A 23,637-nucleotide genomic window follows, 5' to 3' on the forward strand; every position below is an offset into this window, starting at 1 on the left:
CAGTAATAATAAGTTGCAGAGCTATTTGGTTGCATATAACGGACTATGTGCCATTCATCAAGCACAGGCAACTCACTGCACGTGAAGTGGGGGGTGTTCATCAAGTGACTACAATGTCTACTGATTGCACTGAAGAACGAAAAAGTGAAGATCTGACCACGTATAGTATAGTCAATATCATATTTATCAAGTTTCAGCACCGCAGCAGTCTTCACTGAGCTCCTGGTTAAGGCGAGTAATTTACGCAGTCTGGTATTTACTGTGAAAATATGAGTGTGAGCTAAGGATTAGTGAGAGATGCTGAAAATCACAAGGTGCACTAATGATTATTAGAGGATGGTCCAAATCTAAACATGAATCATGTTGGAAATGTGTCTCTGTAGCCAAGTCTTCAAGTGATGGTGCAAATCTGATTCATGTGCAAATCTAAATAGGCACTCAAGATGAATGAGTAATGATGCAAATCTGGTTCAATTGCAAATCTGGACAAGCATTCAAGATAAATGAGTACAAATCTTGTCATACAGTAATGATCCTCTGGGTGACGTGCAATATTAAAATGCGAACTAATGATTACTTTGCGATGGGGCAAATATAGATCTGCAGTTAGGGTTAATGACAACTGATGCAAATGTGAACATGTACTGAGAATTATAGAGTGCTTGTGTAAATCTGGATATGGATTATGGATTACTGAGTAATGTAGATTATTTAACAATTCAATAAGGATTAGAATGTAATGGAGCAAATTTAGAAAATGCTATTAGGATTGGTGTGCAGTGGTGCAAAGTTGAACCCATTGAGGATTACTGAGTGATGGAACAAATCTGAACATGTATGCTGGTATTATTTTTTTTATATGATGGGAATTCTTTTAAAGATGGTGCCTGCTCCCGCGTAATGCTTGAATCTCCTGGAACAACGGTGCCCAACCTTTGTTTAATCATTGTGTTGTGGCCTCTTCCTATCTAATGCCTACTCCCCACTACCTTAATGTTCCCTGCTGCTCAGCCAGTGAGTGAGGTCATTGTATGGTTGGAATGTTGACAGTGTGTGTTTGTGCTTGGATGAGTGGACAGTCGGAGTGAGAAGGGCTGAGCGGCAGGATGCTGCTCCTGATGGGGCTTTATCTGTAACCTACAACTAAGCTAATAAACCTACCTCTTTTATAACCTACGAGCATCCATCATTGATTACAACACTGGTGACGAGGATGGGGGTACGTGTTTACACCCTAAGGCAGTGGAGGGTAGGTGAGACCCTGGTTCTGTTTAAGTGAATGGTGATGGGGGTACGTGGTTACACCCCAATGCAGTAGAGGTGGAAGAAACTCCAGTCCTGTTGAGTGTTGAGTTGTGGAAGGCAACAGGCTGGTCCTGTTATAGTGTGCATGATGTGGAGGGGAACAGGTAGTTAGTTAGTGGTCTCTGTGAGCGGGGAACATTAAGGTAGTGTGGAGAATGCATGATAGAAAGAGGCCACAACACATTGCACTGACTTAAAGTTGGTAATTAAATACTTGCATATCTGGACCCTCTGGTTCATAAATACTTGAACTTTAGAGATGAACCCCTGTTTCTCTGTCCCAGTTCCTGTTCCTGGCCTGCTGTTTCTTTATTCCAGGTGACTGGGCTCTGTATCTGCCATTTAATAACTTCCACTCCCAGCTATATTGAACAGCGAGAGTACATGTGAAATACTTCCAGTAGTTTGACTTTCTTTAACGAGGAGGAGTCCTATTGCTTTTCTGTTTCTCCTCACACAATTCAAAGGACAAAGACAGCTGCTCTCCGCCAGGGCTCTTGATTGTCAGGTGCTGTGCGATTTCGTCAGAAGATGGACTGCCCATTCGATCACATTGGCTAAATCATTTTTTCAGTTCTAATTATGATTCTAATATTGCACACATGATGCCAGCAATAAGCTTAAGGTGCATTGTGCTCGTTGGGTTTCACAATCGGAATTAGTGGTATGCATAATTTGCGTAATGTTCTTTTACGTAATTATGTGAAATTTTTGTAAAGTTATGTGAAATTACACTTAATTACGCAAAAAGCAGTTTTTAGCATGAGGGCGCATTTAAACAAAAGCAAAGTGAAGAACTGCTGCTCGTCTTCTGCTGCTCTTGTGTGTTTGTGGTAAATTTCTACCGCAAATGATGCAATTGCAGTACATTTTTACCCTGAATTGCATGTAATTATGTGAAGTGATGTAATAGCATAATTTTGTGAATTTTGTGTAAGGAGCATAATGTGAAATTCCTGAAATTACGCAAATTATGCCAGTGTAATTTAAATGTTGTCCAGGCCTACTGGAAATGCCTCTGACGAAAGACTGCTGAACATTCAAGTTGCAAGAAAACAGATGCTTTTGTGCTGGAAAAGACATGCAGGGTCAGGGAGCGTGGGGTGGAGCTACGAAGGCGTTAGTTTTTGGGGCCAATGCTGTTTTTAATTTCTTTCAGAAGGCCTGCAGGGTGTTGCTTTTCCCCTGTGCATGGGATGTTTCTTTCAAAGACATTGTGCTTGCACAGGAAAGCCTCTGTTCACTTGGAGGCTAGGCATAAGCTTTTGTAGTTTGTTCTGTTCCTGCCTGAGGTTCATGGAGGTTGCACCATGCAAGAATAGTGTGATACCTGTTTTTAAGTTCTGTAGGCAGTTAGATTGCTAGGTTCTACATACCTTCTTTGGCTCTCTACATTATATATAGGAATGTAGTTGTTTACCAACTCATTTTCAGAGTTTTCTTGTTGCACGCAACTATGCCTTTCAAGACTGCAATTGTTAGAAATAAAAGTAAAGGAGAAACCTGACCATGTGCATTGTGGGATACACTTATTTTGCAAATGAAGCTGAAGACCACCTTGATCAACTTCAAAAACTTTTAATATCTCCAAACATAACCTGAGAGGAAATTATATTGTTAAACACATTCCTCGCTATACCATTTAAGGAATATGAACTAGAGATGCCACAGTACGCTTGGGTGGAAGTAGAAATAGCTTTAAAGTGTATTCATGCAGCTCATCTATGTGTCTCTCTCTCTACCCCATCTCTTACCACAAGGATCACACTGAATGGGATGAAAGTGTCAAGGCCGGACGTCCGGATCGGAAGGTACCGCATGATCAAGCATGATCGGGACAAGCACAATGAGCCGAATCCTCAAAGGTGAGCATTGATCCCTCGATGTGATTCAGAAACAAGAGATGGGAGCCTTGGTGCCTATTTTTGAAACAGAGTACATCATTAGCCTGTTAAATCCTTCATCTACTTGGATTGTGTGTGGTGGCTGACACTGATGCTGAGAGAGTAGACCACACTCCCTGTATAAGAGATGTCTAGTTGGCAAACTTTTCTGTCCTGCAGGAATTTCACCTTCTTCTGAGTTGGGGATGAGGATTTGGCAACAATGATCCCCTGTTTTCTTCTCTGGTTCTGACCCTAAATTATATCAATCATAGATTGTTAGTCTGTAGTAGTGCCAGGCCAAGCCAGCCTATCAACAAGTAGATGGAGACATTGAGGGGTGAACCTTGGGAACGATCATGATTTTAAGGATTCTGTAAAGGTGTATCAGTGATAACATTCCTGAGCAATTCATCGATACACCTGGACCTTGCACCCTAAGAACTTCCATGTTGAGTTACTTTGTAAAAGTCAGGGAGGCTGAAGTGACACAGGTGGGGGGACCCTAGGCCTCGTGCTCTAATATTTTGATGTACCCTCTTGTATAGCAGCCAGATGTTCCTAAATTCACATTGCTTTCTGACAAATTCTTTCAGCTGGGAATAGTCTCATATTTGCAAAGCTTGAGCTCTTAAAGTAAATCTTGGATTTCAATTCGATAAGCTTGTCATCTGCACCTGTTTTCTGATGAGGGTGAATGGAAATTAGCCATTATTACATTTAGTTTATTATCTATGATTTTGTTTTCATGCAGCAAATTTTGTATCAATAAATGATCTTATTTATGATGACAAACTTTTAACATACGTCCAACTAATGTATTATAATGTAGCAGGGCAAGATAAGCCAAATTGAGTGATTCATTTCTCTCACGTTAATGCAGAGAGAGATGTAACTATCTGTTTTATCATTTGTGCTGCGATTCCTCCTAAACCAGTTAATTATCACCCACAATATCTCAACAATCAATAGAGGTCCTATCTTTACCCATTTCATGCAGCTTCTATTTACCAGCAAACTCTTGACTGCATGGTTTATGCGATCAAAATGCAGCGCGTCTCCACACTTCCCCTCCAGCTATTCACTCATTAATGATGGTTCCATTGACCCAGAGGATACCAAAATTCAGTCTGGTTTTCAGGTTATCCAGAACAAATATATAGTAAGCCTATTTCCAAAATGGGGAATTGGAGTGGGTATTATACAGTACATATATGTCATTCTGAAGATTCTTGGGTCAATAATCTCAGCCCTACTCCATGTCTGTTCTGAATGCTTGTTGAATATCAATGCTACAGTTGTATTTGCTGCCTCCCAGGAGGGGGCAGATATCTGCCCCTGTATTACAGGCTGTATCATTGCTTAGGGTATCTGAGCAGCAGCACTTTGCCATTTCTGGTATCATATCCCGCTCAACAGCTTCCGGTGACTCTGTTCGCTGATGCTTAAATTCTCCTGTCTAGCATCAGTAGCACTTTCCTGAAGATCAGGAGAACCTTTTTATATTTTGCATACCAAGGAGACAATTGTGTTTTCTTATTGTACTTTTGGTACCAAGGAGCCCCTTGTGCTTTTGTTTTGCATTTTTGGTACAAAGGAGACCTTTATTGTTATTTTTCTATTTTTGTTATCAAGGGGCTCTTTGATTTCATTAAGTGCACACAGCCATCTTTGTGTTTTTTTGTCCATTTAATACTGTAAAGACCGCAGAAAAAAGGGTAATAATTTTCACATGCCTGGCTTGTTTGTATAATTTTTTTCTCAAATTTGAGTGTCCTGCATGTCATTTTCTTTTTGTTTAATATCTTAGATTTTATACCTTCTTTGTCTGACCCAGTGTGTTCATGGTCTTATATGAAAGCAGTGATAGGTGGATGTGGATGAGCATCACAATCTCCTACTATGATTTTGCAACCTCATACTCATTGTATCTCTGACCCTCAGCCCTTCGCCTGATTTTTATCGAAGCATCATCATTATTGAGAAGAACCCATCACCCCAGCATACAAAGACAAAAGTGACGCTCTAGCTTACAAGCTGCCAGTATGTTAACCAAATATCCTACACCCCTCAGAGATGGGGGAGACAATACTGTTAACATCACATACTGAGGAGGGTGAGATTAAAACAGAATATGGGGGTTATTACAACTTTGGAGGAGGTGTTAATCCGTCCCAAAAGTGACGGTAAAGTGACGGATATACCACCAGCCGTATTAGGAGTCCATTATATCCTATGAAACTCGTAATACGGCAGGTGGTATATCCGTCACATTTGGGACGGATTAACACCTCCTCCAAAGTTGTAATAACCCCCTATGTAAGCATGCTTACATGCACGCTTGTGTTGCCAGACTGTATCTTGTGGCATGCATTCAGCCCTTTCTAGGCACTAAGAACGGTTTTAAGCTAGCCCCGTCTGAAAAGCCAGAGATCAGAAGACACTCTCTGCTGCTGAACCTACAGAATGCTCCTTAGAATCAACAAGTGATGGTTTATGAAGGGACGTTTTTAGGGGAATGTAGAGGTGAGAGGTTTCACATCTGTGAGGCTTTGCCTTGTGCTCTAATATATTAAGAGGTAAATTTAATATGAGAGATTTGTTGAAAAGGATGAGCTGTCTCTTAGGTTGCAGCACCTCTGTACGCACAATAAACGTTTGGGATATAAATAACCACTATACTTCTCTTCCTGTTATGTGTGCAGTGAAAGCCAGTGCAATATTTTGTACACGTGTCCTTTACCCTCGTTACTATGAAATATGATGCTCAGAACATAGCCACTTATTATGTTTTGTATATTATGTTTCTTTCCCTCTTTCTCTTGACAACTGATTTGTACCTATACTCTGTTTTACATAGCATTATTCTTCTTGAAGTGATGTCAGTATTTTATATCTATTCTCAATGCCTGTATGTAAAGTGCTCCATCACCCTTTGTGTCTCCTATTTGCAACATAAAAGTACAAAAATAAATGTAAGCCATTCCCTTTTTTCAACTAAAGGAGCCCGTCTGACTGTAACCAGTTTATATCATTTCGCAAATTAAAATCTATATTTGTCTATTCTAGAAGACAGGTTTTTAATTTACTGTGGAGTTTTCAGTGATCTAATGGTGCATTTCTATATGTACTGGACAGTGCCTGCATATGCTACTTTTATGTGCTTATTTACTGGTGCTGCAGAGGGAGAAAATAAATAAGTGATAATATGACTGAATCTGTCTGGGTGAAACAGAGTAATTTAGAAAGTGAAAAAGAAGAGAGTAGCCTGGGCATCTACAAGCAAATCACAGGCACATAAAGGTATGTTCTGTATCCAAGCATTAACATGTTTGGGTGCAGTGACCGAACATGAAATATTCAATGCTTAATTTGAGCCGGTGCTCAGCACCTGCACTTAATTGTCAACACCGGCACTTCTGACAGCCTGCCACATGGTGATGCTGTCTGGCTAATTTAGAGATGAGCTAAACAACAGCTGGTTAATACTTCAGTATACTTTAAAAATGACTAATACCTTTTGCCCAAGCCATCCTTGTAGCTTTGGGGGTCTGGAATAGTCTGAATTGTCACACTCATAAGAGTGTGATGGTTAGGAGTTGTGTTGGTAATGACATTTGCAGCTCTGTCAGGGGCAGTGGCTGGTGCAATCCTCAGCGGTTTCCTGACAATGGCCCTGGCACGTATTTCTTTTTGCACATTAAACACTGCAAATATTGGATTATTCCATGAGCCCCATCAGCCAATCAGAGATGCCGTAACATCTACAGATTTTAGCGAGTAGAGTCAGTGTAATAATAATTCAAATTTCCCTTTAGTCCGTTTCTACGCAAAATGAAACTGAGACGCTGACCCTACATCACCCTGCGGTAACACGCATGCTCACATAGTGAGTTTTATTACATCTGAGTTGCACATTCAACTCAGAAAAGCATGCACACGGACCCAGTGATGGCGCACATGAAGAAAACTAATCAGAGGGAGCATTGGTCGGTATGTGGGAATTGGGCAAGGTCGCTTCCGCCCACTTCATGAGATTTGGCCTGCAAAAAAAGGGGGCTTGGGGAATAATCGCCTCAAAAGGCGTAGGATTTGAAGGGTATTTCACTAATGGACAATGTTGTGCAAATTCAACACAATCTTCTTTCACCAATACACAAGGCTGTAGATTTCTGTACTTTAGACAACATCACCCGGTCTGTGCTTCTTTAATTTATGAAGAGTAATCGAAAGTGCACAGTAACTATTTTGTGACAGCGATGAGTACAGGTGGCAGACGCCAGTACTCATATTTTGGGGATCAGGGCTTATTTTTCACATTCTGACTTTGACCCAGAATAAGAGAGAGAAAGGAGGATGAGGGAGAAAGATGAAGGAAAAGAAAGGCAGAAAAAAAATGATAAAGAGCAGAGAGAGCTAAAATTTGCAAGAGTGAGACCAAGAGGCAGGAGGTCTTGGTGGTGAAAGAAAGAGACATACAGTGGAATCAAGATTAGGCAGCCTTGGTACATAGCAACCCTGACAATCATCAAAGCTGGTGGTAGGCTCCTTGCGTGTATATATTTATACATTTAGCATCAAAAGTTAATCTGTGAAGGCTCCTAATTAGATAGTAGAACTTCACATCATTATGCACTTGCTGTCACATTGTGGAAAAGGAAAGGAATGGTGTTCCTCCAGAGACCGAGCTTCCACAAGATGAGGTAAATCAAAAAAAGTGAAACCTGCGAATTGTTGTAGGTATACAAATAATAACACTTTAAAGGGAGAAACACTCAGGAAAGAGCTGTTTGTGAATGGAAAAATGTGCTACTCTCAATAATTATTCAGTATGGATGTCCTGTATGAACAAAGCAAAGATATACTCATATGTATAAATCAGGGGCGGCTCCTCCGTTGGGGCGGAGGAGAGTCCCCCCCCCCCAACCCCCCTGCCAGCAGCAGAAGCTGCAAAACCTTTCACAACAAAGGAATAATAAACTATGTTTATTATCCCTTCGCTGTGAAAGGGGCTGGGCCATAGGGGTGACGAGCAGTGAGGGGAGTGAACTGTGAACTCCCCTCAGTCCGAGGTGCTCGGACCAGCCAAACATACATGCGCAGTAGGCTCGCTCCAGCCCGCTACTGTGTTGCCGGGCTGGAGAGAGCAGGCACAGGCTCCCAATCTGCTTGGGAGCGCTCCCAGCCAATCCTAACGCTGCTTTGAGCAACGTCACGGCTGACTGTAGGGCAGGCTGGGAGCCTGTGCCTGCAGCGAGAAGGAGGAGAGGAGTGAGGTACGTTTTTATTTTATTATCATTTTTTCAAATTAATTTTTAGAGCTGCTACCCCCCTCAACCCTCCCACCCCAGGTGCCACACCCACCCGCTCCTTATGAGCGAAGCGAGCCACGACTGGTATAAAATAATCAGGTAAAGGTACTAAATAGAAGTGTAGGCAGCGCAGTGCTTAGGTGTGATGCACGTTTAGAAGAGTGTAAAAATAGTAAAAACCTATTCACGCATTCAGGCAGTAACAACAGACAAGGAAAGCCAAAACAAGGACCAGACAAACAAAAAGTTTTTTGTGACAATCAGATGTCAATATCAGATCCACAAAATACTGTCAACCCACTCTTAATAAATTGAGGTTTCAACTCATGTTAGAAGAAATCAAGGGGTCACCAACAGGGCAGAGAGAACATTGAAGGTGCATATTGAATATTATTGGAGAAGAAGAGATGCCTCAGCAGAGTACCTCACAAAAATGTCTACAGTCTGGGCAATTATTGGTGTCTGAGTGATGATTTGTGATGTGCTCGATTGTTCAGGTAAGCAGAGGGAGAAGAACTCTCCTCACAAATCAGAGTCTGCCATAAAGTAAGCAATGATGTCCGCCAGGATCATCAGAAAATACATGATCCTGCATTGGGGCAACAGTCCGTGTCCTATGCATACTGATAAGTAAGGATGAGTAAAGCAGCAGCCAAAGGGTGTGGTTTTTCATTGTATAGGGAGCGCTCTAAGTGGCAAAATGCAGTTTTGCATGCACTGTTGAAAAGCCTCATAGTGTCTTTTGGGTTTTCTGAAAATGCTTTGGAAAGACTGCCTCTGGTAATATAAGTTCATATAAGTAGCTGTCATGTAAATGTCAAAAATAGCTTAACAGTTGATGGCTAATTGTATACTGACACGTTGTAAATAATACCAATCAAGAGCATCTACTGTAAGAGGACTTTGTAAACACTACCCAAATGTATTCATCCATAATCACAATGTATCTCGGAGAGGCGTACGTGCACTAACTTCCTGCTTATCCGCATATTTTTTATACCATGAAATGCAACTTTTTTTTTAAAGGAAAATCATTGTACAATTACATAATAACAGAAGAAGAGATTTACGTTGCATCCCAGATCCTAGTAAGTAGCAAGCGAATCTTAAGCTGTCAGTCTCGATGTGGTAGGCCTGTTGACGATAAGTGGTGTTTGCTACGCGTGCTGGATAGGCTTGGGTGGGGCTAGGGAGGGCAGGGCCTGGGCAGGTGAGCGGCAGCAGTTCTTGTCTCGTGCTGTAGACACTTTCACCCCAGGGTGACCTTGGATTAGGCTGCTTCACCTTGAAGAGCTGCTCGCCCCTTGCATACCGTCCACACTTTGGTGGCAATGACGCCGACCAACCTGTTGATGCTGCCAGGGAAGGCCCCTCTTCCGAAGGCGCCCCCACTTCATTTGATGGGTTCCAGCCACGCAGGAAGGCTTCTGCAAAGTTTCTTTTTGTCCAAATCCTTTGATATGCTCCCTCTTGATTTACATTGAAATGATTGATTGTGATGGTTACGAGATACTTTCCATCACATTACCTCTGAGCCCAGTGATATTGATAACATTTGCTTCACTATCCTGGAGCGAAGGAGCCTCTGTCTGGACGAAGGGTTTATGCCAGAGCACAGTATACCGCTGCACTGTATTCCTGAATCTTGAATCCTTAGGCTTTTTTGATCAGTCCTGACCCCCATGTGCAATATTACTGCAACTGCTGTATTTCATCTGAGTAGGCAGGATAGCAGCATGTCTTACCTATGGTGCATTTAAGCCAGGTTTCTGTGGTTCTGGGCTCAGGAACAAGGGAGCACTCTTTGGTGTACAGCAGGTGGATGATGGTGGATTGAGTGACAAGGACTGTCCTCCTTGCCTTCCTCTTTCATCCCAGGAGGGACAGAAGAGCTCTCTTCAGCCTCAACAGAAAAGGTTTGGCGTAAGTGCCTCCAATGGGGCATGGCTGCTTGGCACTATCAATGTCAATGAGGGGTAGCTGCCCCGGATGCTGTCTGGTACCCCGTGCACTGCCCGTACCATGTTTGGTCGCAAGGGTTATGAAAGCGGGAGAAAGACCAGTAAGTAAATTGGACCTTTAGAGCCTGACTACCTTCTGTAGTTACCTCCGTTCAGGAGTATGGAGGATGCTTTTGAGGAGTTCGGGGAGGGGTCCTGTAATGTCTTCCACTACCCACACATTTTAGTGAATGGATGTGGTGCAGTATGGATCAGTGTAGGTAAGCCTGTCTCCCCTGGGGCTTCAGAGACACTAAGCAGTCAGTTATGAGGAGACTGAGATTGGCACCTGCGGTGGGGGGAAAACCCAGCCCAGTACTGCCAAGAGCACAAACAGTACTTAAAGGAAAAGAGCAATCCTAGACTGAAGAATACTAGAGAACGCAGGTGCATCCTCAGGGGGGACCTGGCAAGGCAGTAAACATCAATGCCACTGCAGGCCCCAATGCTAAAGACAGTCCTTCATCATCTCTACAAGAGGTGCCCCCTCCTAGTAACTGAGTTAGGCCAGATGACAGAGCTGAAGTTGGCCCTAGAGTTTTGTTACCTTCAGCAAAAATGCCCAGCTAGGCCGAGTCTCATCTTCCTGACTCGTGCGCACAGAATCACCAGAAAGTCAGGAAGTTATACTGTATACTATATACATTGCAGCCTTGAGTATTACCGGTAGCACTTATATATTTGTCGAGGTACATGCAGACCTCTTAGCTGCTTACATGTCAACATAACTGTGTAGACAGCCCCATGTCCCTCGGTATAGACGTCCGGCAATGATGAAACACAAATCAATGGTCAAATGGATTTTTTTGTAAGTAGTTACGTACTCTTGTTGTTATTTGCATTTCAAACTCATTAACCTGATATGAACGATATTTAACAATGAGATGTGTGATCATGTCATGTTTTATTACCATTAGAAAGCAGATCCTTGCTCGAGTTGAATATTAAAGCAAAAAATATAAAAAAATAAGAGGAAGGAACATTCAGATGCTATTTTGACCTACTGCAAGTCACGTATATCTCTTTCCATGAATTGGGCTTAAAACTCAAAATGAAAACATCTTAAAACAAATTGGTGCCTTCATTAGCACTTTTAAAACGTGTATTTTTAACTGTTACTGAGTGCATAAAATGTGTTGCTTGTATTTTTTAGTTTAATAACTTGCTTTTTACTAGTGAGTGGGGCTTTGGATAACTGCCGAACATGTTGTCAGTAAACACCTTTAGCAATGCTGAGATATTGCTTGATGAACACCTGATGTAACAATAAAACAATCCAAGTGGGATCAGTTGAATGTGTCATGACACTTCCCACTGGCTACAATGGGCTGAGAGAGGGATTGAGGCAACAGAGGATGTTTCACTACCAATATGATGGAGACCTTTGAAATCCTCTGTATGGACTTTTCCCTAAGGCCAGTACACTATTGGCGATACTGCCAATTGCGCCATTGCTTAGGCAGTGCGCTCAGTGCCGGCCCCGTGGCCCTATCAGAGTCACCTATTAAAAAGAACTTGCTTAAGTGGGGCAACTCCTGTGATGCCGTCTCCAAATTTTACCAGAGTATTATTGGCTCCTTATATTCTCCTAATATTATCCAGAGGCGAGGCCGTATTAGCAGGCCTGCTTGGGTGTTGAATATACTGATGAAGACTGGTCGAATTTACTTGATAAACATGAAAAGACTCTAAGAGAGGCACAAAGGTTTCCTATTTTAAAATCTGAGATGACTGGTATTGGTCCCCATACAAGTTGAAATGGGCTCACCTACTTCCTCACAACTGCTGGAAGTACGAGGAACCTCAGTGCGACCTTCTTCATTTACTGTGGTCCTGTACAAAATTATTGCACAACTAGATAGTTACATGGAACAATTTGCAAAATACTAGCACAGTTCTCTTTATTGCATTGGCAAAACTTGTCATCTTGCATGATGTTCTACAGGTGTATGACAGACCTATTCGTTTTTCCTCAGCGACCTCAACTTCCGTCTCAACGACCACAATGACTTCAGCACTACCAATCTCCTCAACAGCATGAACAACATCACACTCACCCAATTTGTCCACTACCCCACACACTCTGCAGGCCTCACGCAAGACCCCATCTTTACCTCCAGCGACCACATCAGGTACAGCCACACCACAGAACTAACCAAGACTGACTATTCTATTGTCCACTTCAACATCACCAGAAAATGGACCTTCGCCCCCAGTCTGACCAACACCCCCTACCCAACTGGAGCAAAGTCTCAAAGGACACATGAATCACTGCCTTCAAAACCACCCAACCCATCTCCTTCAACAACCTATATCAGAACATCAGACACGTTAACAATTGGATAACCAACTGCTCCAACAGCGTCGCTCCCATCGGTAACAACACCCACAGAAGATCCAACAGGCAGACTAGCTGGTACATTGAAGACCTCAGAACTGTTAAACAAGAGTGTAAACAAATGGAAAGACGATGGCGCACCACCAAAGACATGTCCGAGAAGACCGCCATCAAGACAGCCCTCAACCTCTACCACAGACAGTTGAGAGAATCGAAGGAAAAGGCCTTAGCCTCACACATCGAATCAAGCTCCAATAACAGCAAAGAACTCTTCAACATCGTCAAAGAATTCTCCAACCCCTGAGCAGCAACAAACAACATTTACCCCTCAAAAGAACTCTGCAACAACCTTGCAAACTTCTTCCACAACAAGATCGCCAACATCTACAGAAACGTCAAACACAGTCCAAGACCACAGACTTCTACAAGTAGCACAATGACCCCTCTACCACCAGAGACATCCAACTAACAGAATTAAGCCAGGTTGCCGCACAGGACACCGTCTCCATCATGAACTCGGTCCACTCAGGGGCCCCAACCGATACATGCCCTCACCACATCTTCAACCTATGCGAAGCCAGAATCAGCCACATACTCACCACTTTGTTCAACACCTCAATTGCCACAGCCACTATTCCCCGAGGACTGGAAACAAGCAGAAGTCAACCCTCTACTAAAGTAACCATCGGCAGACCCCAGCAAACTAAAAAACTACTGACCTATCTCCCTGCTCCTGTTCTCAGCCAAAGTATTAGGAAAAGCCATCAACCAACAACTCTCCTCACATCTGGCACAGAACCTCCTACTTGACTCCTCCCAATCCAGATTCTGCAGCAACCACAGCACCAAGACAGCCCTCATCGCAGCTACTGACGACATCCAAGCCCTACTAGACCGAACAGAGACTACGGCTCTGGTCCTCCTAGACCTTTCGGCAGCCTTCGATATGGTCTCCCCCCACACACTCATCGCAAGGCTACACAACATAGGCATCCAAGGATGGGTCGCCCCTTTCCTCATCTGAAGAACACAAAAATCCCATCTTTCCACCTTCAGCTCCGAACCCAAGGAAGTCATCTTTCGAGTACGCCAAGGATCCTCACTCAGCCCCACCCTCTTCAACATGTATATGATACCTTTGGCCAGCATCGCCAAGACCCATGGAGTCAACATCATATCCTATGCCGACGACACACAACTCATCCTCTCCCTTTCCAAAGACACCACCAAGACCAGACCAACTTCCACAACTGCATGAGAGACGTACCAACTAGATAAAGACCAGCTGCCTGAAGCTTAACATGGACAAGACAGAGGTACTGATTTTCAGAAGTAAAAGCTCCCCATGGGATGCACCCTGGTGGCCCTCAGAAATTCGACCTACTCCTTCCCCCACTGACCAGGCTAGGAACGTAGGCCTCATTCTCGACAACAAGCTAACCATGATGACTTCTGTCAACTCCGTCTCCTCCTCCTGCTTCTTCATCTCTGCATGCTTCTTAAAATATTCAAATGACTACCCCAAAGCTCCAGACGCACCATCACCCAGGCCTTCATTTCCAGCCGTTTGGACTACAGCATCGCTCTCTACACAGGGATCACAGCTCACCTCCTCCAACAACTACATACCATAAAGAAAACTGCAGTCAGACTCGTCCTGGATACCTCTAGACAAACCCACATCACCCCCTTCCTCAGGGAATTCCACTGGCTACCTGTACAGAAAAGATGCCAGTTCAAGCTCCTGACCCATACATACAAGGCCTTACACAACTGTGGATCCACCTACTTGAATCACCATCTGAACTTCCATCAGCCTACTAGACACCTCTGCTCCACTTTCCCTTCTCTATCCCTCACCCCTTCACCTGGGGTAGCAGGTGCAGCGGTTGCTCCTTCTACCTATAAAAAAGACATGGAACAAGCTACCCTTTCATCTACAGACCTTCAAGAGTTCTGAAAATTCCTGAAGACCTGGCTATTTGGCTAATCAATTTGACCCTGACAGCGCCTGGATATCCTCACTGGTAACAAGTATTGCTCTACAAATCTACTAATTGATTGACTCTTTCAATCTTTGGGAGAGATGGATATTCCGTGCCTTAATGGTGGCAAAGGTCTTTATCCTCAGGCACTGGTGCCTTGCAACACTTCCAGTAAGTAAAACATACATCACTCTCCTATTCATTCAATAAGTCGACTTAATCTCAATAAAACATAATATCTGGCATGCCAAAAAACATTTTTTTTTTATTTATGCAAAAAAATATATATGTATATATACGTTGATATTCAAAACCATAATATTCTAAAATAGAACAAAAGCCCCCTTTTCAAAAACCACCCTAACAACTCAAGCCCACAGAAACCCAGATAGACAAACAAAGACCAACCAACACTTGCAACAGACCAAGAATGGACGACTAAGCTCTTTCATTTAGGCACCCATGAGAGGCGCATTAAATTCAGGACAAACTTAACCATTTCAAAGATGTGTCGGGTCCTTTCATAAGATTAAATGAACCCTAGCTCCTATCACTTGACGACAGACGAAAGACGAAAGAACTTGTGTGCACTTATTCAATATAGTTTTCATAATGTATCTTTATACAGGATCCGCATGACCGTGACTCAATGGGAGGGAGAGATTTAAAAATGATGGACTGATTCCGCGAAACAAGGAGCAGTGTACTGATGAACTGACAATGAATGAAGTGATGGACTGGAGAGAAATGTTTGGGAGAAGGAATGCTGTTTGTTTTTGATTTTCTGCTCTTTGCTCTTTATTATTTACTTGTTGGTCTATAATATTTATTGATCACATTCTGTTGACTGCATTAGTATTGATTGATATCCTTCAAACTATTTTTCTTCATTTTGTGTTTTTCCACTCTTTTTGCTTTTATTTTTCGCTTATTATCAGGTACTCATGAATACAATTGTTGTAAAACATTTCTCACTTCTGTTATGACTATATATCGTTATAGCCTGGTTTATTGCTTCGAACATTTTGCATTATAGAACAATAAAGAATAAATACAAAAAAAGAGAATGGGGATCAGTTAGATTTCGACCCCTTTTTTCTTCTGCCGCCCTGAGCAAATGTCTTTTTTTCCAGGTTGTAAGGCTGGCTGTGCATGAAGGGGTAGCACACAGAAATGGAATGAGGTCCTGGGTAACTGATGCTGGTTTAAGAAGGGCTGCATGACTTGGTCCTCACAATGAGCCAAGAAAGGTGGGTTTCCTGGGTCACGCAGTAGGCACAAGAAGAGGATGGCGCAGTGTGGGCACAAACTCAAGTGGGCCTGCTCGAAAGTGTGTGTGTGGCAAGACTGGTGATATGGACAAGCTAGCGACCACTCAGCGCCTACTAAGAGACTTTTTGGGGGGGATCATGAAGGTGGAAGACTGTTGTTGTATAGGCTAGAAAGTCAGTTACCTGAGTGCATTGTCTCTTCAAAAGTAGCAGTTGCCACAAGCAGTCATAGGAAGCGGGAATGACATTCATTAGCTAGTTCTCCCTCAATGAACAGGATCATTTTCGTCCTGGGTTAGACTGCCCGTCCTCCCTTGGGCAGAGAATTGACGGTCTCCTCTGGGCATTCTCATGCAGGGAGAAAATGATTACTCTTATAGTCTCTTACTTTAGGTGGTCGGTTCAGACTGAAGATTCATGGCAACATGCATGGACTGATACTACTGAGTGTGAGGCCTCTGTGCAGACATCAGGTCCAGTGACCCCTGTCCTCTTCAGGCATCAGCAGACCTGTAGCCTCCAGGCCTACAGAAGTTGATAGGGCTCTTTGAAAAATCCATCTGTCCGAAGAGAGGTCCTCAGTCGCGGGGCTCTGTATACTTTTGTGTGTTAGGATATTGTATGCAGCAATACCGACCAACTTAAATATTGTTTGGAAGAATGTCTTCCTATTGGGTGTAAAGTCAATATTATATACTTAGTTGGGAGTACATTTTATATTAATAACTTCATTGAGTGTAAATGTAACTTCATTGGGGCAATATTTTTGTAAACCATATTTAGGAAATTATATTTATTCTGACGATGTTCTGACAACGATATTGTTGTTCCATTGACCTCATGCCACACTTTTCCTAAGGATGATGGTCAGACTTACTAGATACTATCTAGGCTCAGTGGCTTTTCATCACTGAGTTAGATGGTTCTCGTGATTTTATGAAGTCCCCTTGAAAAGGGTTTACCCCACAGACTAGTAGGCGTTACTGTTTATTTTTCCATATTTATCAAACTCAAGCCTTCCCGATGTAACCTAATCAGAGTGCAGCGCCTAACCTAGTGAGACGACCTACACCGGTACCTACTCTAACAGGTGACAAGATAATCTTTTTCCCTGTAAGGCAGGTAGAGTTCTGCCAGAGGCTCAGAGGATCCCATTCAGCGCATCTGGCGCCTACGGGTTCCACTTCTATGAGTGGTCTGACCAGCGGGCCCCTTGATCTTCTAAGCACCTGGTGGGTGATGGAGGCCTTGCCTCCTGTGCATCTGGCCAGTGGAATGTCAATGTGCCTTCCACACTGATGACCATCTGCCCGGGGATAACTGATGGCGGTGGAAGTAGCCGCCTTCTATGTGCTGATGGCTGGGCTGGCAGAGCAAGGGTCCCATGAAGACCCCACCTCCTTCTGGCCCCAGACGGTAGACTGGGAGGGGCTGAGGCTGTGAATGCTGGCTGCCCCACCCATTCTGGTCTTACCATGGCTTTCTCTCAGAGTGGGGACAGAGGCGTTTTAGGGCATGGGCAAAAAGGGCTACTGCCCAGGCCCCCCACCTTCCAAGGGGCCCCTTGGTAATGGGATCTTTCTGTCACCCTAGCACCCCTTTTCCAATTTTCTATATTGCTTCTCTCATGCAGACTTGACTTTGCAGAAAACAGACAATAACATTCAAGGTTGTTCTGAATGGGCCCCAAAACATGTTCCCCCAGGCCCCAAAAAGTCTTACAACGATTCTGGATGTAGAAGACAGTTTGAGGTGAGTACTTGCAAGCTTTGCCCCCCACGCAGGCGGAATAAGGCCATGCACTGCCCCAGAACCCCTCGCCCGCCTGCCACATGTTTTGGCATGGCGCCTGAAGCCCATCGGACGCCGAAACAGTCAGTTCTGCTGCCCCCAAAAACTTCACCCGTCGGAGCACGAGAAATAAAGGCGTTCACTGGCAGCATGTGCGACAGTTATCCAAAGCCTCCCATCATAGTAATAAGCAAATTATTACAGTAAAAAAATGCAAGCGACATTTAATTCACGCAGTGACACTCAAAAAGCACACGTTTTATAAGCGCTAATGAAGGCACCTGTTTGTTTTAAAATGTTTCCACTTTGAGTTCTAAGCCTAATTAATTCTTTAAGTGCGAAAGAGATGCATGTGACTTGCAGGAGGTGGAAATTACATCGGAATGTTCTTTGCTCTTATTACATTATTGCTTGCACGTGGCGCTGCACAATCTCCTCGAGGAAGGGAGAAGTGTGGTAGGGGACTGCCAGAGGCCCGAGTTCCTCCCTCTACCAGTGTGGAAATCTCCCACCCAACAGGCATTCATCCCAGACTTGTCAGGAGCGCCTCCTTTCACTCGTGTGAATCCGTGCCAGGCAGACTCACTGAAACTCAGCACTGAGGGCTGTTGTGATGGAGACACTCAACCGGGCTTTGTGGTTTGCTCTTCAGCCACATGGAGTGCCACAGGACACATTGGTGGTCATTCTGACCCTGGCGGTCTTTGACCGCCAGGGCGGAGGACCGCGGGAGCACCGCCGACAGGCCGGCGGTGCTCCAATGGGGATTCCGACCGCTGCGGTAAAGCCGCGGTCGGACCGGCACCACTGGCGGGCTCCCGCCAGTGTACCGCCGCCCCATTGAATCCTCCACGGCGGCGCAGCTTGCTGCACCGCCGCGGGGATTCCGACCCCCCCTACCGCCATCCGGACCGCCGGGATCCGGATGGCGGTAGGGGGGGGTCGCGGGGCCCCTGGGGGCCCCTGCAGTGCCCATGCCACTGGCATGGGCATTGCAGGGGCCCCCGTAAGAGGGCCCCTACATGTATTTCACTGTCTGCTGCACAGACAGTGGAATACGCGACGGGTGCAACTGCACCCGTCGCACAGCTTCCACTCCGCCGGCTCGATTCCGAGCCGGCTTCATCGTGGAAGCCTCATTCCCGCTGGGCTGGCGGGCGGTCTGAAGGCGACCGCCCGCCAGCCCAGCGGGAAAGTCAGAATTACCGCGGCGGTCTTTCGACCGCGGAACGGTAATCTGACGGCGGGACTTTGGCGGGCGGCCTCCGCCGCCCGCCAAGGTCAGAATGAGGGCCATTGTTTTCATCTGCAGCACCTGCAGTGTTTTACTGGAGGCTTGTTCGCATGCACGAAGGGCCAGATGTATCAAGCAATTTTGCATTCGCAAACGGTGCGAATCGCAAAAGTCGGCCGTTTGCGAATGCAAAAATACCTTTCAAGATGTATGAAAGGCATTCGCTGTGCAATTTTAAGGAATTGCAAAAATAGCGATTCCTTAAAATTGCAACCCCGTTTAGAGAATCGCAAATTGCGATTCTCTAAATAGGAAATCGCAAATAGGGAATTCCTATTTTCGATTTCCTAAGCACATGTATCAAGCATTTCCTAAATGTGAATTGGGCATTTAGGAAATGCAAGCATGTGCAATTTACAAAAATGCATTAGAAATTCATTTTTAAAAATGACATGTAGCGCACACATGCCCTTGGGGCATGTGTGTGCTTCACATGTCCGCAAATATTTTTTTGGGGTGCACCAGAGGGGGCCTTAGGCCCTCAGCACCCTGGGGTTTGCATTACCTAATTTGCGAATTCCTAACTGGAATTCACAAATTGGGAAATGCAAAACCATTTGCACCTATGGGCCTGCAGGCCCATAGGGATGAATGGAGTTCCATTCTCTAATTGCGATTCGGTAATAGTGATTGCGAATTTTATGAAATCGCTATCACCGAATCGCAAATTTCATACATCCCATTTTGCATTTCTTAAATAGCGATTTCTTTAAATTAGCTATTTAAGGAATGCAAACCGGGAGCTTCATACATCTGGCCCTACATGTTTTACTGGAGACCTGCCTATCTACACTGGGACACTGGCATACCGACATGGCATGTTTTACTGGAGACCTGCCTATCTACACGGACACTGGCATACCGACATGGCATCTTTTACTGGAGACCTGCCTATCTACACTGGGACACTGGCATACCGACATGGCATGTTTTACTGGAGACCTGCCTATCTACACGGACACTGGCATACCGACATGGCATCTTTTACTGGAGACCTGCCTATCTACACTGGGACACTGGCATACCGACATGGCATGTTTTACTGGAGACCTGCCTATCTACACTGGGACACTGGCATACCGACATGGCATCTTTTACTGGAGACCTGCCTATCTACACTGGGACACTGGCATACCGACATGGCATGTTTTACTGGAGACCTGCCTATCTACACTGGGACACTGGCATACCGACATGGCATGTTTTACTGGAGACCTGCCTATCTACACTGGGACACTGGCATACCGACATGGCATGTTTTACTGGAGACCTGCCTATCTACACGGACACTGGCATACCGACATGGCATCTTTTACTGGAGACCTGCCTATCTACACTGGGACACTGGCATACCGACATGGCATGTTTTACTGGAGACCTGCCTATCTACACTGGGACACTGGCATACCGACATGGCATGTTTTACTGGAGACCTGCCTATCTACACTGGGACACTGGCATACCGACATGGCATGTTTTACTGGAGACCTGCCTATCTACACGGACACTGGCATACCGACATGGCATCTTTTACTGGAGACCTGCCTATCTACACTGGGACACTGGCATACCGACATGGCATGTTTTACTGGAGACCTGCCTATCTACACTGGGACACTGGCATACCGACATGGCATGTTTTACTGGAGACCTGCCTATCTACACTGGGACACTGGCATACCGACATGGCATGTTTTACTGGAGACCTGCCTATCTACACGGACACTGGCATACCGACATGGCATCTTTTACTGGAGACCTGCCTATCTACACTGGGACACTGGCATACCGACATGGCATGTTTTACTGGAGACCTGCCTATCTACACTGGGACAATGGCATACCGACATGGCATGTTTTACTGGAGACCTGCCTATCTACACTGGGACACTGGCATACCGACATGGCATGTTTTACTGGAGACCTGCCTAGCTACACTGGGACACTGGCATACCGACATGGCATCTTTTACTGGAGACCTGCCTATCTACACGGACACTGGCATACCGACATGGCATCTTTTACTGGAGACCTGCCTATCTACACTGGGACACTGGCATACCGACATGGCATGTTTTACTGGAGACCTGCCTATCTACACTGGGACACTGGCATACCGACATGGCATGTTTTACTGGAGACCTGCCTATCTACACTGGGACACTGGCATACCGACATGGCATGTTTTACTGGAGACCTGCCTATCTACACTGGGACACTGGCATACCGACATGGCATGTTTTACTGGAGACCTGCCTATCTACACTGGGACACTGGCATACCGACATGGCATGTTTTACTGGAGACCTGCCTATCTACACTGGGACACTGGCATACCGACATGGCATGTTTTACTGGAGACCTGCCTATCTACACTGGGACACTGGCATACCGACATGGCATGTTTTACTGGAGACCTGCCTATCTACACTGGGACACTGGCATACCGACATGGCATGTTTTACTGGAGACCTGCCTATCTACACGGACACTGGCATACCGACATGGCATCTTTTACTGGAGACCTGCCTATCTACACTGGGACACTGGCATACCGACATGGCATGTTTTACTGGAGACCTGCCTATCTACACTGGGACACTGGCATACCGACATGGCATGTTTTACTGGAGACCTGCCTATCTACACTGGGACACTGGCATACCGACATGGCATGTTTTACTGGAGACCTGCCTATCTACACTGGGACACTGGCATACCGACATGGCATGTTTTACTGGAGACCTGCCTATCTACACGGACACTGGCATACCGACATGGCATGTTTTACTGGAGACCTGCCTATCTACACTGGGACACTGGCATACCGACATGGCATGTTTTACTGGAGACCTGCCTATCTACACTGGGACACTGGCATACCGACATGGCATGTTTTACTGGAGACCTGCCTATCTACACGGACACTGGCATACCGACATGGCATCTTTTACTGGAGACCTGCCTATCTACACTGGGACACTGGCATACCGACATGGCATGTTTTACTGGAGACCTGCCTATCTACACTGGGACACTGGCATACCGACATGGCATGTTTTACTGGAGACCTGCCTATCTACACTGGGACACTGGCATACCGACATGGCATGTTTTACTGGAGACCTGCCTATCTACACGGACACTGGCATACCGACATGGCATGTTTTACTGGAGACCTGCCTATCTACACTGGGACACTGGCATACCGACATGGCATGTTTTACTGGAGACCTGCCTATCTACACTGGGACACTGGCATACCGACATGGCATCTTTTACTGGAGACCTGCCTATCTACACTGGGACACTGGCATACCGACATGGCATGTTTTACTGGAGACCTGCCTATCTACACGGACACTGGCATACCGACATGGCATCTTTTACTGGAGACCTGCCTATCTACACTGGGACACTGGCATACCGACATGGCATGTTTTACTGGAGACCTGCCTATCTACACTGGGACACTGGCATACCGACATGGCATGTTTTACTGGAGACCTGCCTATCTACACTGGGACACTGGCATACCGACATGGCATGTTTTACTGGAGACCTGCCTATCTACACGGACACTGGCATACCGACATGGCATGTTTTACTGGAGACCTGCCTATCTACACTGGGACACTGGCATACCGACATGGCATGTTTTACTGGAGACCTGCCTATCTACACGGACACTGGCATACCGACATGGCATCTTTTACTGGAGACCTGCCTATCTACACGGACACTGGCATACCGACATGGCATGTTTTACTGGAGACCTGCCTATCTACACTGGGACACTGGCATACCGACATGGCATGTTTTACTGGAGACCTGCCTATCTACACGGACACTGGCATACCGACATGGCATCTTTTACTGGAGACCTGCCTATCTACACTGGGACACTGGCATACCGACATGGCATGTTTTACTGGAGACCTGCCTATCTACACTGGGACACTGGCATACCGACATGGCATGTTTTACTGGAGACCTGCCTATCTACACTGGGACACTGGCATACCGACATGGCATGTTTTACTGGAGACCTGCCTATCTACACGGACACTGGCATACCGACATGGCATCTTTTACTGGAGACCTGCCTATCTACACTGGGACACTGGCATACCGACATGGCATCTTTTACTGGAGACCTGCCTATCTACACTGGGACACTGGCATACCGACATGGCATGTTTTACTGGAGACCTGCCTATCTACACTGGGACACTGGCATACCGACATGGCATGTTTTACTGGAGACCTGCCTATCTACACGGACACTGGCATACCGACATGGCATCTTTTACTGGAGACCTGCCTATCTACACTGGGACACTGGCATACCGACATGGCAAGTTTTACTGGAGACCTGCCTATCTACACTGGGACACTGGCATACCGACATGGCATGTTTTACTGGAGACCTGCCTATCTACACTGGGACACTGGCAT

At 45.3% G+C, this 23,637-nt stretch overlaps 1 protein-coding gene across 4 annotated transcripts in view; it reads left to right on the forward strand.

Moving 5' to 3' along the window:
• B4GALT2 (beta-1,4-galactosyltransferase 2) overlaps nucleotides 1-23,637 on the forward strand; it is a 625,157-nt gene that overhangs the window by 535,712 nt on the left and 65,808 nt on the right. For 2 of the 4 annotated variants that reach the window (XM_069232774.1, XM_069232775.1), the window contains exon 6: nucleotides 3,066-3,170. In XM_069232774.1, coding sequence (XP_069088875.1) covers nucleotides 3,066-3,170 — 105 coding nt within the window. Of the gene's footprint in view, nucleotides 1-3,065; nucleotides 3,175-15,451; nucleotides 15,786-23,637 lie in introns of those variants that run through there. The other 2 variants (XM_069232776.1, XM_069232777.1) reach the window with 2 other exon arrangements.

The sequence above is a fragment of the Pleurodeles waltl genome, chromosome 4_2 (genome assembly GCF_031143425.1).
Source record: "Pleurodeles waltl isolate 20211129_DDA chromosome 4_2, aPleWal1.hap1.20221129, whole genome shotgun sequence".
In the NCBI taxonomy this organism is placed as follows: domain Eukaryota; kingdom Metazoa; phylum Chordata; class Amphibia; order Caudata; family Salamandridae; genus Pleurodeles; species Pleurodeles waltl.